At 42.0% G+C, this 14,606-nt stretch overlaps 1 protein-coding gene across 5 annotated transcripts in view; it reads right to left on the bottom strand.

Moving 5' to 3' along the window:
• The window catches only part of madd (MAP-kinase activating death domain), a 118,581-nt gene that overhangs the window by 64,524 nt on the left and 39,451 nt on the right, over positions 1 to 14,606 (bottom strand). For all 5 annotated transcript variants that reach the window (XM_084337839.1, XM_084337841.1, XM_084337843.1 and 2 more), the window contains exons 2-4: positions 9,842 to 10,027; positions 7,467 to 8,114; positions 1,310 to 1,613 (exon numbers count right to left, since the gene is read on the bottom strand). In XM_084337839.1, the coding sequence (XP_084193965.1) occupies positions 1,310 to 1,613; positions 7,467 to 8,114; positions 9,842 to 9,900 (1,011 nt within the window). In that variant the 5' untranslated portion in view covers positions 9,901 to 10,027. The remainder of the gene's footprint in view (positions 1 to 1,309; positions 1,614 to 7,466; positions 8,115 to 9,841; positions 10,028 to 14,606) is intronic.

Below are 14,606 nucleotides of genomic sequence, written 5' to 3'. Positions count from 1 at the left end.
ACAAAAAAACGAATGGTTTCATCAACATGTCTTTCAAGTGAAATGATTGATTTTCCTGTACTACAGAAGATGTTTACTGTGATCAATTTACGTTATCAGCTAACTTGATGGAGCGAGATCAAACTGAGATCAGACTGAGAGTATAGACCTGTTCGCTGTATACAAACATACCGTGTTCGAGCCAATCAGCAATACCAACTGAGTCACGTGACTAAGTTAGTTACCCCGGTCCTGCGTGAGCTGCTGCTCTAAAAGAATACCATGGGACTCCCCTGACTAAAAGTTGTTTCAAACGAAAACAGCTGGATGCCATTTTGCTAAATCAGCATGTCTGTGAGTTTTTCACCTTTCAAATATCTAGCTTTGGCATGGATTGATTGTTTAGATCGCTAGCATGGCTAACAAATGCAAATATATTGTAGTCTGCCATGTTGTTCTGACCAGGATCACGTTCCTTTCTGCCCCAGTGATGCACGCGCACACTGAGTCTGAGATATACAGCAAACAGGTCTATTATTACACAGTATAGGAACCATACGGATGGACTCTAGATGGTGCCATTTTCACTCAAGAGCCCATTTAATCTTTCTCAGAGGAAAGAGATGATATGTTGACCATGACACAGTAGATGCTGGGCTTTATTAAGTGATGTTTGCTTTCTCAAGTAACAGGAGTGGGCTTGGGCATGTTGCAAAGAGGGGTGATTTTCTTTCTTTCAAAAATTATAATAATGAAAATTTCGCAATATTATTAAAACAAAGGTACAGTATCAATGTCACTGTGAGCAAAGAGTGCTCACTATAGGGCTCTTCAGTAATTAAAGCATTTTATGAATTAATACTTTTTATTTATGCCAGTGGCATGTAGAGTAATAATGACATAACTGACAGAGAAAGAATACCTTCCCTCTGTCACACATGCAATCTTGTGTTTTATCTCCTACATTTCCTAGCCTCCACTGATTTAGCTTTGGTTGGCTTATTTCTAATAGAAAGTGTCCATCATTCTCTGGGAGTCTTTTAGAAAATAACCTCCCTACAGGCGGGCATATAGCTGCATTCATGAGGAAACTACTGGCCAATCACACGGTTCTAAATATAGCTTCCCTTTATTATCCATTCTCCTCTAAAGGATCTTTCGAGTCACATGGGAAAGGAGACTGTATATGGAAGCCTTCCTGCATAAAGAGTCTTCTCCTCCCGTGCAGATGGCCTCAAAAGGGAATATATAAGAAAGGGCGTGGAAAGGACACCTGCTAAGAGTAAAGAGACCCTCAAATACAGGTCCCCATCGTTGCGTCTGTCCTCACCTTGTGCTCAAGAAGGACACAGCTGAGGACCTGTAGACAGGCGTCCACACCCAACAGCTCCAGGGGCAGATGCAGGGGGAAGTCGACCATGGAGAAACGAGAGTTGTCTGGTAGGGCAAAGGTAAGGGCCCGCTTCAGTTCGTGGGGCAGAACCTCCACGTCCACACGCCTCTGGCCTGCCACAGGTACTGGTGAGCGCAGCAGCCGGTACACCCAGGACTCAATCTCCCGCAGGTCCGCCAGTAGCTGGCTGCCTTTCTCCTCTACAGACAGCACCCCGGTGAACACACGCCACATGGTGTCCCTGGCATGAATACAAGGAGGAGATGTTTATCTAGTGGTAGTGATTAAATCAACAACACCATTGCACAAACTCTTAACAGACTGACTCTATACATAGTCAAATGTGGCAAAGTCCTAATTTGATTACAGTTATAAGGCTGATTAAATCAGAGTTGACTAATTTAAAAAGCTAAATAAGATAATGTTTTGCTGAAACCAGAAACAAAGAATACACCAATGCAACATTTACATTTCATAAATACCAGACAAACCATCCTCAGAACCAAACTATACTGTGTGCCCACTAATATGATGGAGCTGAGCAAATTTGATTAATACAGGAGAGGCTCTTAAAACAATTGCCGATGGACCGGCAACCCACTCTAAATACACACATGACTATTACAGCCTCTCTCTTTGGAGTGTGCACTCCATGTCCGTGACAAGGAGGGATATAAATCATTAGCTCTTCAGAGCTCCACTGCAGCTGGTCCCTGAAGGCAGTCAGAGACCTCACTCTGTCAACACAGACATAGTGTGGACCCCTGGCAGTCATTACGCAATAGGCCCCCTCAGTCTTTGTCATTGCTGCACAACGTATCAACCCACATGTCAGGAGAAAGACTGAGGTCTTTATTAACCCCCTAGCAGACTTTTACTGCTCACTTGATTCTTATAGTGGATGCTGCTTACAGAGCTCGGTTTGCCCTTGGGATTAATTATGATGCGCTCTTTTAAGGTGCTCTGAGAAAACTCGTAATTCTAAACGGGTAGGTGGATGTGCTGCAAGGCCAAATTGCTGAGGAAAAGGGAGGTGGGCAAATGACTGAGTATTCTTTTTTCCCACAATGCCCTGTAGTGATGGGAAAGCTGCACTGATTCTGAAGCTATAAATACACTGTTGAGAAAATGAAATGGTATGAATGATAGGAGTTGGCCTAGGCTAATATTAAATGACTAATTAGCACTTCAAAAAGGGGGTAGGCTAGGTATATCCTGCCATCTATAGAGAAAAGATTACTTGCATGCATGTTCTCAAATTTGGGCAAGAGCTGCTGACGGTGATAAATACAGCAGCTGACAGCAGCATGATAGGACATGTGTTTGTGTGTTTGTGAGAGGGAGACAAGAGAGAATAGGTTTGAATAGCTTGCAGCGGAAAACAGAGTATAGGTTTAAATAGCGTGCAAGTGGGAAAGATTCTGCTGCATTCATGATTAAAAGGCAGGAATAAATAGAGTTGTGTGTATCGTTTTCGATTCCGGTGCCAAACAAAATACTTTACAACACACCCACGCAGACAGACTCACCAATTTAAACGTGGTGAATGTCATCTCTTGTTCTATCAGAGAGCTGTAGTTACAATCATCAAGTATTGCTATGTTCCCCCCAACCTGCCTCTGAAAGTTAGCATCTCAGATCCAACATATGGCTGCACCACACTGCTTACAATATAAATACATAGATCCTCATGATTTCGCTGCTCATTTCTGTGCCACACATAATTGGGTCTGGGTAGTATCCACCATGATGAAACCAGTACCAAACCCTAGCAATAAGAGACAAAGCTAAACTGAATCACTGACTATAATATAATATATGGTACAAAATTATTATATTGCATTCATTTTTTTGCAACATGTATTAAATAAATCCCTAATATACTCATGTGATTTTAGAAATGTTTGATCATCTCGTGAAAGAAAATGGCATTATGAAATGGCACAAGACACAGACTACAGGCCAAGTATTGTTCACTCTAACTACGTAGCCTGTACTGCTGCGGAAGCCTTTTTCAATACCAATGACTTATTTGTATCTGCACACAGGCTTATAATGGGCCTATAACCTTCATTACACATAATTGGCCTGTGGCACGTATTCTTGATTTCCCAACATGGATTTATGTTCAACATTAATAACTATAATAAATAAAATATAAATAAATAACATTTAATTTAATTACCGGTAGTAAATGTCAGGTTGAATATGGCTTCTCCTTCACTCAATTTGGTCTTAGTAGTTTGTATGCTTTTCTCTATTAAAATGATAAGCACATCTCTGGTAAACACAAGATTTTAAGAGGTCATTATGCATGAAGTGAACAGCATGAACAGTTTTACAAATTAGTATTACTATTAGTATTAGTCAACTAAGTATTTGGTTAGTCAAAGACAACCCTGATGGGACACATAGGCCGACTATTTAAATTCAGACAAATTATAGACTAAACAAACACATAATCCAGTTACATTCAATTTACTCCAAGTGAAAAATCCATACCAGGTTTTACAGCCAGCAGGCTACTATATCCATTTGCAAGATGTAAGATGCCAGTGTGTGCCAAAATTCCAATCTCTACATTCCTAAAAACAACTATGGTAAAAAGATCGAGCAACTTGTTTTGTGATTTTCTTTTGGCCACGGAAATAACATTGGAATTCCTGATTTAGGTGGTGATTTAAGTATTACTCCTCTTGTCGGTCTCTTATTACATTGTAGCCGTCAGTAGAATGGTGTATTTTCAAAGCATGTGTCATAACTATGACAAGGAAGCAACTACCTCGGTGTCTGGAAGTGAGGGAAAAGAAAGTCAACTTGCTAAATTAACCTTTTTTTTTTTTTTTTTTTTTTAATTATCTTTCTTCCCCTCCTTTTTCCCGATTTTTCTCCCATCCCACCCTTCCTGGTTGTTGCGTACTTTCCCCTACTGTTGGTCCGGGAGACCGGAGACTGTCACATGCTTTCCTCCGACGCATGTGCAGCCTGGGGCAGGCCAACCTGGCCGCGCAGGTTCTCACCGGGGAGAGTGTAGCGTGTGGGAGGCCACACTATCTCTCCTCAGATCCAACCCTCGCTGAGCAGGCGCCCCGACCGAACTGTAGGGGTCGCTGTCCACAACGCCCAGGACCCACCCTTCAGCTTCCCACCCCCTGATACAGCCAATTGTATCAGTGCGAGAGGCCAGCCAAGCTGATAGCAACGCCGGGAGCTGGATTCGAACAGGCGAATCCTAGTGTCTCCCGGTGTTGGTGACGAACGTAATCTCCGTGCGCCACCTGCCCCCCCGCTAAATTAACCCTTTAATCGCCAAGGACGACTTTAGACGGCATTGCTCGCCATGCTTAATCTGCCAATGATGTCGTACAGCGTCTTTGAGATCAATATTTCAAAAATCTGTCATGGCAATCATATTTCACCCACGGAGACTTGAGACTTGCTGTTGATCTCCTCTCAACTCTCCAACGGTTCAAGACCGCCATCTGGTGGCCGATCTGCGAATCGCCAAAACCGGAAGTGACGCGCCGGAAGTGGTGCTCACCCATATTTCGTCCGGCCACTCGCTATCGCTAGCGGGACTCCAGCTTGATACACTGGATAGCGATCCGTTGCCAATAACTCGATAAACAACATGAGGGCGGTCAGGTGGCGTAACGGAGATTGTGTTCGTCACCAACCCCGGAGACGCTGGATTCGTCTGTTCGAATCCAGCTCACAGCTCCGGGGTTGTCACCAGCTTGGCATGGCCGTTCACACTAATACAATTGGCAGTATTAGAGGGTGGGAGAAGCTGGCGGGTGGGTCCGGGTCATTGTAAACAGCGACTCCTACAGTTCGGTCGGGGCGCCTGCTAAGCGCGGATAGGATCTAAGGGCGGTAGTGTGATCCTTCCACACGTTACACGCTCTCAGTGAGAGTCCGCGCTGCCAGGTGAAAAGAAGCGGTTGATTGGCTAGACGTGTGTCGGAGGAAGCACGTGATAGCCTCCACTCTCCCAGACTGACTGTGGGGGGTAAGTGCGCAGCGACCAGGAAGGGGATTGGGAATTGGCATGACGACTAACATTGGGATGGGAGAAAATCGGAGGAAAAAAGGAGGGGGGAAAAGATATAAAAAAAATAAAAAAATAAATAAACATGATTTGGACGTATATAGTATTATACAACCTGGAACTGGACCAACTAGATCGACATCCCATAATAGCGAACTTTCTGCTCCACGCTGATCCCACAACGCTACGAGGAAGCTGCTGTGAGTTTCAGCGTGTTTGATTATTATTATACATACACACTGCTCCGATCAACATATCACCCATACTTCGAAACCAGCAGATGATGAGGCATGACGTGTAGGACCTTGTACAATTGAAATTTTCGAATCGGTATCAAACTACATTTGATGATCTAATATATGTATTTAGGGCTATAACTCACGTTCTGCAGAATGCTGCAGAAAACGATAAAAACATATTTATACTTTAGACTAGGGATGTCCGATATTATCGGCCGACCGATATTATCGGCCGATATCGGCAGTAAAATGTGATATCGGAAAATATCGGTATCGGTTTAAAAACAAAAAAAAACAATAACAATATTTGTTATATATATATCCAGTGAAATTATTAGTTACCTGAAATTATTCAGTTTTTTGGACGGGGAAACCCTGCATATATCGGTATCGGTTGATATCGGTTGATATCGGTATCGGAAATTAAGAGTTGGACAATATCGGAATATCGGTATCGGCAAAAAAGCCCATATCGAGCATCCCTACTTTAGACCCTATTTTAGTATGAATGAATGAAAAAGTAGAACGTTGCTACATCCTAAACGATAGATACTTGACGTTGAATGGGCCATAATAATGTCAATTTAGCAATACAATTTAAAAAGTTATAGCCCTGCAAAGAAGGGGAACATCTCCATAGACAAATAGAGCTGGCAGAGGATGGCTTTTGCCTGAATTTTCTTTTACTTTTATTTTTACTTCTATTCATTTTACTACTCTTTTTATTTTACTCTTAGGTTCTTCCATTTCACTGGTTGTTAGTCTTTTAATTGTTTTTATTAATTTTAAATTGTTTTATTCATTTAACTTTTGTCTATATCTCCTGTAGCACTCTGAGATTCTCACGAATGTAGAGCGCGGTACAAATTGAATCCATTATTATGGTATAAGGATGGATATATAAGCGTGGCAGAGAAAGGGTTAAACGGGCTAAGAGAAGCGTTGATTTTGAGCTGCGGCCCACAACGGGCACGCCAGTACCTATGTATACCCGCAACCTCGGTACCATCCAAGCAAGTGTTTTTGGACTGATTGTGACCAGGCTGCTGCATGCGCTCCCGTCTGACAGCCAACCATGTCGATATGCAGATTTTCCTCAACAAGAACAAATAAATCAGGATCATGTGAGTCAGTCTGAGACAGGCTATTTATGTTCTATGTAGGCTATCTTGTTGCAAAATAATAATAATAATAATAATAATAATAATAATAATAATAATAATAATAATAATAATAATAATAATAATAATAATAATAATAATAATAATAATAATAATAATAAATAATAGCCTCATTAAAAATACTATTCCTTGCTTCGTTAGTACAGTTGGTTGTTTTCAGCATTTTATGCGCATAATGTGTTATTTAGTTAGGCCTATTGGACATTTACATTTCATAGATTTTTCGTGTTTAGAAAATGTTTTAGTTTGTTAAATGCATGCTTTTTATAAGTGGCGAGAGACCTTAAAAAAAAGTTACAAAAGAAAAATGTGTAGCCACATAATATCAGCTTGCCCGCTTAAAGTCGACACAAATGTGTGTTAATATGTCTAGGCCTCTACATTTCTATGTGTTTCATATTCCATGCAATGTTGTGAGAATGCAATATGTTGCTGCTGTGGAATTAAACCTTTTGATTGAGGAAACATTTGTTATTGTTTGGTACATTTTGTATTTTTAGTTAGAATAGAATTACTCGATTAATTGATTGTTAATGTTATCAATGATCGAGTAAGGAACGTGCTTACAATTTGCAACCCTAACAGCGACACAAGAACCAAAGAGATGCAATGGCGGGCCTAACCTCTGGGTGGTTCGGGGGAGACCAGCACGCTGGCTCACCCTCTGACTGCAGCAGTCGACCAGCCTCTTGAGGATATACAGACACTCCCTGAAGGTGGAGAAGAAGGGGTAGTGGCTGAGTATGCACAGCGATGTCAGCGTGCTGCTGTTGTGATTCCTGTCCACCATCTTGGCAGCACTGCGTCTGTGTCGCGGGGACCTTCCGGCGCTCGGCTCGCCACCCGCCGGCGCAGCCTCTGCTCGTGTGGAAAGCGGAGCCGCCGGGTCGGCGTTGGCGGTGGGCGTTGCCGAGGAGGGCGGACCTCCACCACTGCCGTCAGACCCCTCGCTGGTGGTTTCTGTGACCTGCGCCGCCGTCTCCGCGTGGGTGCTCTTGTCTCCGCGACTGATGCGGTGATGCCCTCTCTGGAAAGAGCGGTAGAAATTGACGCAGATTCCATAGCGGGTGATTCCCGAGTCCTTGTCGGTCAGTGTGAAGACGAAGGAGGCGTCGTCGCGGAGACTGACTCTGCGTTGGCGTATGCTCAGACAGCCTTCTGGCTGGCAGAAGAAGACCACGTCTGGTGGGAGTGGGAAGTCGGGGTGGTCCTCCAGAGGGTAGCGGCGGAGGAGCTGGGGGGTCTGGGCCACGCTGTCGCTGCTTGGTTGCCTGGAGATAGTAGACGAAAATCAAACCATTTTCACATTTCAGCGGAAGAAGCTTCGTGTTGTATAGTATTGTATTGTATCGTGCAATGCTCTAAAACATTTTAATTAATAAAACACTACATCTCAATACTGACACACAAAACAATTATTGATTAGAGTTGGCCAATATGTAATTTAATGTAGGTAGATTCAAATGGGGACACCGAAGAGTCCTTCAGAAGGTTCCAGGGGGTCCCCAGAAATATAAAAAAAAACATGAACTATAATAACACTCCCCAATTGAGTTTTTTGTTGCAGACCTTTCCTGCACTTGGGTGCTGCATTAATTATCCCATCCAAATATGATCATCAATTCGTTTTAACCTCTTAAGCCCTAGCCATATTTTCAGAAAATTCACCTAAAAGTACATACCCAAGTAAATGGAAGATTGCTCCACTTCTACAAGGTCCTTTGCATGTTCCTGGTGTCTAGGGACATCTATGGACCTCAGGGAATGTATTCCCAGTGTCAGAAATATTGTGTCTGTTACTATGCTCGAGTAAATTGTAATGAACCAAAGGAGAATATAAATGTTTTCATCTTTGACGGTGAATAACACCATGCTAACATTGACCAGACGTGAAGAATTTAGCCACTGAGCTCATTCGGCACCTTCTTGAGATCAAGTGTACAATAAATCTAAGCAAATGAATAAAGGGCGGATAATTTACAGGGGCTTTTGTAGATACAGTACTGAATTTTGCCCTCCAGACAAATGCAATTTGAAATATGAATATAGAATATCAGGCCTATAAATTACCTTATTATGGCCATGTCATACATCTATGGATTGTGCCAAATCGCCTCTTTTCAATGGCAGAGTTCAATCTGGATTTAGTACCACCCGGCGCCCACAACAGGGCAGCAAAGACTGAATGAAATCTACTGTAAATACAGTTACTTTTTTATAATGCTCCGCCATTTTTCATCAGATTGAGATGCGTTTCTTTCTAGACGTTCACAGAAAGGTAAAGAAACAAACTACGTTCTATTTTATGGCAATAACGTTCAGGTTTGTTCGACCCGTGAGACATAATCATGACATTTTTTAATATTATTTCACGCCAGATGGCTCCAATTTTGACAGGGGCTGGCGTGAGCCGAGTAGTGTAGTTTTATGAAATTCAAAAGCCCATTGGTCTCTTCTTTCATAGGATTACACACACGTATGACAGCTTCCTTTATTTCCATGACGTTTAATTAATCCGGTTTCCGCCGGGATGTGCCAAGATATTTATTTATTTATATATCATATTTCGCTAATAACACTTAAAATCATTGGTAAACAAACGTAGTGCTGAAAATATACACTTTGACTGCTGTTTTGATGGGGTTAGGGTCTTTACTCTTGGCTACATTTTGAAAAAAACACTACATTAATTAATACGGACTATATTCATCTATTTATGACGTGAAATTAATCTCGGCCCGGTACAGGGCCCATCGGGCTTAAATTATCTCAATTTCTGCCTCCCACCATATAAAACTTAACACAACAATGGAGTGAAGGCTAAACATCAACATCACTCCATTTTGCTGTTTGGTTAATGCATCCCACTGAGCATCATGTTTAATCTGAAAGCACATCAAACCACAGAAAAAACACACTGAATGCCTGTTTCATGGCACCTTTGTTCATCTAACCTAATCTTAAAATCCATTGAAATCTTCAAAACTAAAGTTCTTACCTGGCTCCGACCACCACTAGGTAGTCCAGAAGGCGCGGGCACGGTTTCTTTTTCTCCATCTTGGAAGGAACACGTCCTTTAGGTCATGGCATCTAGGAAGCTGATCACAATGAGGAAGATCCAGGTGTAGAGAGGAAATGGAGGCCCTTGATAATCATTGTGATGGTTCAGAAAATGGAGGAATACCTGTAACACAGGAAAGGAAATAAAGTGTTTAGTCTTAAATTCTGAATATTTGTGTTTTAGATGGCGACAATGGGATGTTCCAACACTGCGGTGTAAACCAGTTGCACAGGGGACACAGGATGTGGGATATGAACAGCCCTTCACCATTCTGTGCCAAAGCAATTGATAAACAGAAAACGTACCAGCCATTCCACAATACCCATTTAATTGTACACAGTTGAGTCTACATACATTCCAAACACATCTTGCGCCATTCACGTTGTACGACGTGTTTCAAGTTCATGCTAATTCTGCCAGATCACGGCGTACGACGTTATTGAGATCATATTTCATATTTTCGCCACGTTATTCATATTTCCCTCACGGAGCCTCGTCTGATGCAGTGGAACTCGGCACAACTCTGCAACGCTTCAATACTGCCACCTGGTGGATGATCGGCGAGTTGCCAAACCGGAAATGGCCGGTTGGATATCGGTGCGTGTGACGTACATGGGTACGTGGGTTGGTCATTCTGTATTTATGACACCATCTGAACATCAGGTTAGTATATGTAAATGTGTTGTTTTGTATGTGTGATGTTGTGTCATCTCCTAATCTTCTGTTCTGTTCCGCAGATGCCACTCATCTCCCTGATTGGATTGGTTGCACCTGATTGGTGCATCTTCAGGCAGGCAGTGGAGATGAGTGAATAACAGAGTGGGAAATGACACACGTCCTGGCGCCTCATTTGAATCACTGCCATGTCTCAGAGTGGAGTGAGGAGGTTGCCTTCTCTGCTAGCTGTCGCGGTGGAAGCGATATACATTGTGGCTTTGTGTTAGTGACCCCTTGGTGTGGATCGATCCTAGATTGTGGTGGTGTCCTATAACGGACACGTAGTTATTTTGTTAATTGTTTGTTTGTCTGTATGTATACCGTGTTTGTTCTCCCCTTACCTTTTTCCCTTTGTGTGGTCTGGGTTTAAATCCCCTCTGAAATACCATCCCTTTTCCCTTTGGGAAAAGCAGTGGGTTTAAAGCCCCACATACAATAAATATTATTTACCATTTGAAACGTCTTCGTTTATTATCTGCCTACCCGGGACTGTTTGAAAAGCATTTACTGAGAGGGGCTGTTTCTGTTCATGTACAGCCTGCTCCAGCTACTATTCTGTGCGGTCGTTAGACCTCTGTACATGACAGTGCGTCTCCTAAATACGTCCGGCCACTCGCATATCGTTGCGGGACTGTAAACACACGCCGTGGATATGGATCGCTGCCATAACGCAATAATCGACATGATTTGGGCTGTTATTATTATTATACAAACCGGAAATGGATCGACTCGATCCCCATCAAATAACTGGTATCTTTTTGCTCCAGTATCATCGCCCAACGGTAAGAGGAGGCTGCCGTGACTTTCAGCAAGAGTGTTTATTATTATCCATGCAAACTGCTCTGATCTATACATCACCCATACCACATAAAGCATTCAACGACGATCACAGAATTATAAACGACCCCCCCCCCCCCCCTCCGTTCACCCGCGCATGATCAGTCATAACGTTTAGGACCATGTACAGTTGACATTTTTAATATAGCGTGGATCGGCAACAAACGCCATTTGATAATGTATGCATTTATGCCTATATCTCACGTTCTAGGAATTACTGCAGAAAACGATAAAAACATATTTATAGTCTAGATCAGTGGTCACCAACCTTTTTAAGCCCAAGATCACCTTTTTTTTTTGGTGAAGGCAAGATCTACCTATTGAAGCGTTGAGAGAAAAAGACAGCCAAGATTGTACTTTAAACTAAATGACTTTTATTTGCCTGTATTCTAATTACATGCAATGCTTTGGTCCAACATTAAAACGTCAAAGTAGAACTATTATGTACTTTCTCAGTCAGTGCTAAGTGCAGTCATCTTATGCAGCATCACTTTTCACATCAAAACAAAAGTAGAACTGTAATGTGGACTCTCATATTATTAACATTGACAAACATATTTACAATTAGCATTTTATAAAGTAGAACTGTAATGTGTACTTTCTCAGTCAGTGCTAAGTGCAGCATTACTTTTCACATCAAAACAAAAGTAGAACTGTAATGTGTACTTTCTCAGTCAGTGCTAAGTGCAGTCAGTGCTAAGTGCAGCATCATTTTCACATCAAAACAAAAGTAGAACTGTATGTGTACTTTCTCAGTCAGTGCTAAGTGCAGTCAGTGCTAAGTGCAGCATCACTTTTCACATCAAAACAAAGGTAGAACTGTAATGTGGACTCTCAGGGTAAGATTTATAAAAAAAAAAAAAAAAAAAAAAAAAAAAAAAAATTCATGGAAAGATCTACAGGGACAGTCTCAAAGATCGACCAGTCGATCAAGATCGACGGGTTGGTGACCACTGGTCTAGATGGTATTTTCGTATAAATGTGTGAATGAAAAAGTAAAACGTTCCTACATCCTGAACGATAGATAAGGCCTAACAAAATCAATAGTTGGTTTCCGGTTGCCGACCGACCCTGCCGATTTAGGTGCGACCCAATATATTTTATGAGTTTAAAAAAAAAAAATTTTTTTTTTTTTTTTAAGAATGAAGTTTCATAGAAATCTTAGTCAAACATTTAGTATTATGGATATTAAACATGCTGGCAGAGTACATGCATCCATGTTGTTGTGAACATTTTAATTAAATAAAGAAATTCCCTATCCATAGTCGCCGTGGGAAAGAATAAAATAAAAAAATAAAATAAATTCCCTACCTACCCATGGTCAAACTGACAACCAACAGGAAACCAACAATATATTTTACTTTGCCTAATCGATGTTGAATGGGCCATACTAGTAATGTCAATTTAGCAATACAATTTAATAAGTTATAGCCCTGCAAAGAAGGTGAACATCTCCATAGATTTACAGTGCTGGCAGAGAATGGTATAAGATGATCAAACTCTGTGGCAGTTAATGTGTTAAGGCCTGCAGTGGTGATATGTTATAACCTTGTAGGTCATAAGCATGCTCACATTTATAAAAATAAAAAATAATAAAAAAAGGCCAAAGGCCATTCTTCTTAACACTTTGAGCGCCACGCCTGGTTTTCCGTTTTACCGCTTGAATGCCACCATCGGCGCCAATGTTAACGTTAATATCGCCTAATCTATGTTTTAAATTATGGCTATGTGTCTAATCTGCCCATCGCATTATCAAAGACTATTTTCCAGTCAGTGCTGTGAAAGCAGATTGTTTTTTTATCGCGTCGTTTCCGTTTCAGAGCAGTTAGAAAAGCCCCCGTTTTGATATAAAAAACTGCTCATTCTGGAGCATTCTATGAAAATCGTCTTTTAGTGGAATATTCCACAACGTTGATATTCGTCGGCCTTTTTATGAATCGTTTTCAAATAAACGCTAGATGATCAATATTATACGTGCACGCAAGCACATTACGGCCGCGCACTGATAATCGCTCCGTTGATTTCCTCAGACTTTTACAGTGAAACCGAAAGAAGACATTTCACAAAACAGCTTATAACTTCATCAAACTTACTCTGATTATCCTACCACTGATAACATAGAGTCCTTACCTGACATTAGATGGTATCCAACTGGTATATTCCAATTCCTGATCACCATTCGAAAAAATCGATAAGTGTATGGATCCAACGCGATACTGGAGATCTCCATGATCCGCGGGGATCTGAGGCTCCAGAATTAACTGTGGTAACCCCGGCTGGATCAGTGAACTGGAAAATGTAGAGTACCGGATTTTTTTCCCCATTCATTTTCATTGAGTCCATTCCAAAATCACTTATGTCATCTGGGAGACGACAGGGGGCGCTTTTTTCCACAGTGATCACCGGCGCAGCTCGGCTATACTCGGGTAGGCTCGGGTGATGCAATAATTTTTCAGATCGCAAAAAAAAAAAAAAAAAAAAATCGAGAAATCTCGTGAGTGGCTAGCAACGCTACTATTAAAAACCAGAGAAATCTTGTGAGTGGCACGCAAAGTGTTAACTCATTGGGCACCATACCAGAGTAAAGTCGGTTGACCTCGCCAACCGTTGAGCACCAAAACCTGAGTATACTCGGGTTTTGATCCTTTGATATTTTCCTTTGATCCCCGTTCTATACAGTCAACCGGAGCCCTTTAGGTATCCCTGGCTCATCTGCCTACGTTGGAATTGCAATGACGATCGCATCTCACCAGGTGGCAGTATCACCTACCTTTTGAACTAGTCTAGTTCAGACAGTGTCTATCCTGATCCCTTTCTGTCCTGACTCGCTCTGAGGGGGAAGCTCTTGCAGAGCAATCGCTAGAAACCTATAGTTTCCCGTATACACAAGTAATTACATATACACGAGTAATCACGATCACCGATGGGATCATCGAAATTATTCTTTTTGGGGTCCCCAGAGTGGCGCACCACGTAACTCACTGCAGTGCAACGCGGCCGTCCCGGGTGCGTGAATACTTTACCCAAGGCAGTTGTCCTTCCGCGTTCGGTTTGCGCGCCCTGATTGGCCTCTCAGCGCCCAATCGCGTTAGCCCTACTATCGCCGTGCATCAGCTTTCAGTTCCACAGCCCAATATTAACGTAACGC

The sequence above is a fragment of the Notolepis coatsorum genome (assembly GCF_963971535.1).
Source record: "Notolepis coatsorum genome assembly, chromosome: 20".
Taxonomy (NCBI): domain Eukaryota; kingdom Metazoa; phylum Chordata; class Actinopteri; order Aulopiformes; family Paralepididae; genus Notolepis; species Notolepis coatsorum.
The sequence above is the reverse complement of the archived record's forward strand: the minus strand, read 5'-3'. Positions and strand labels throughout refer to the sequence as shown.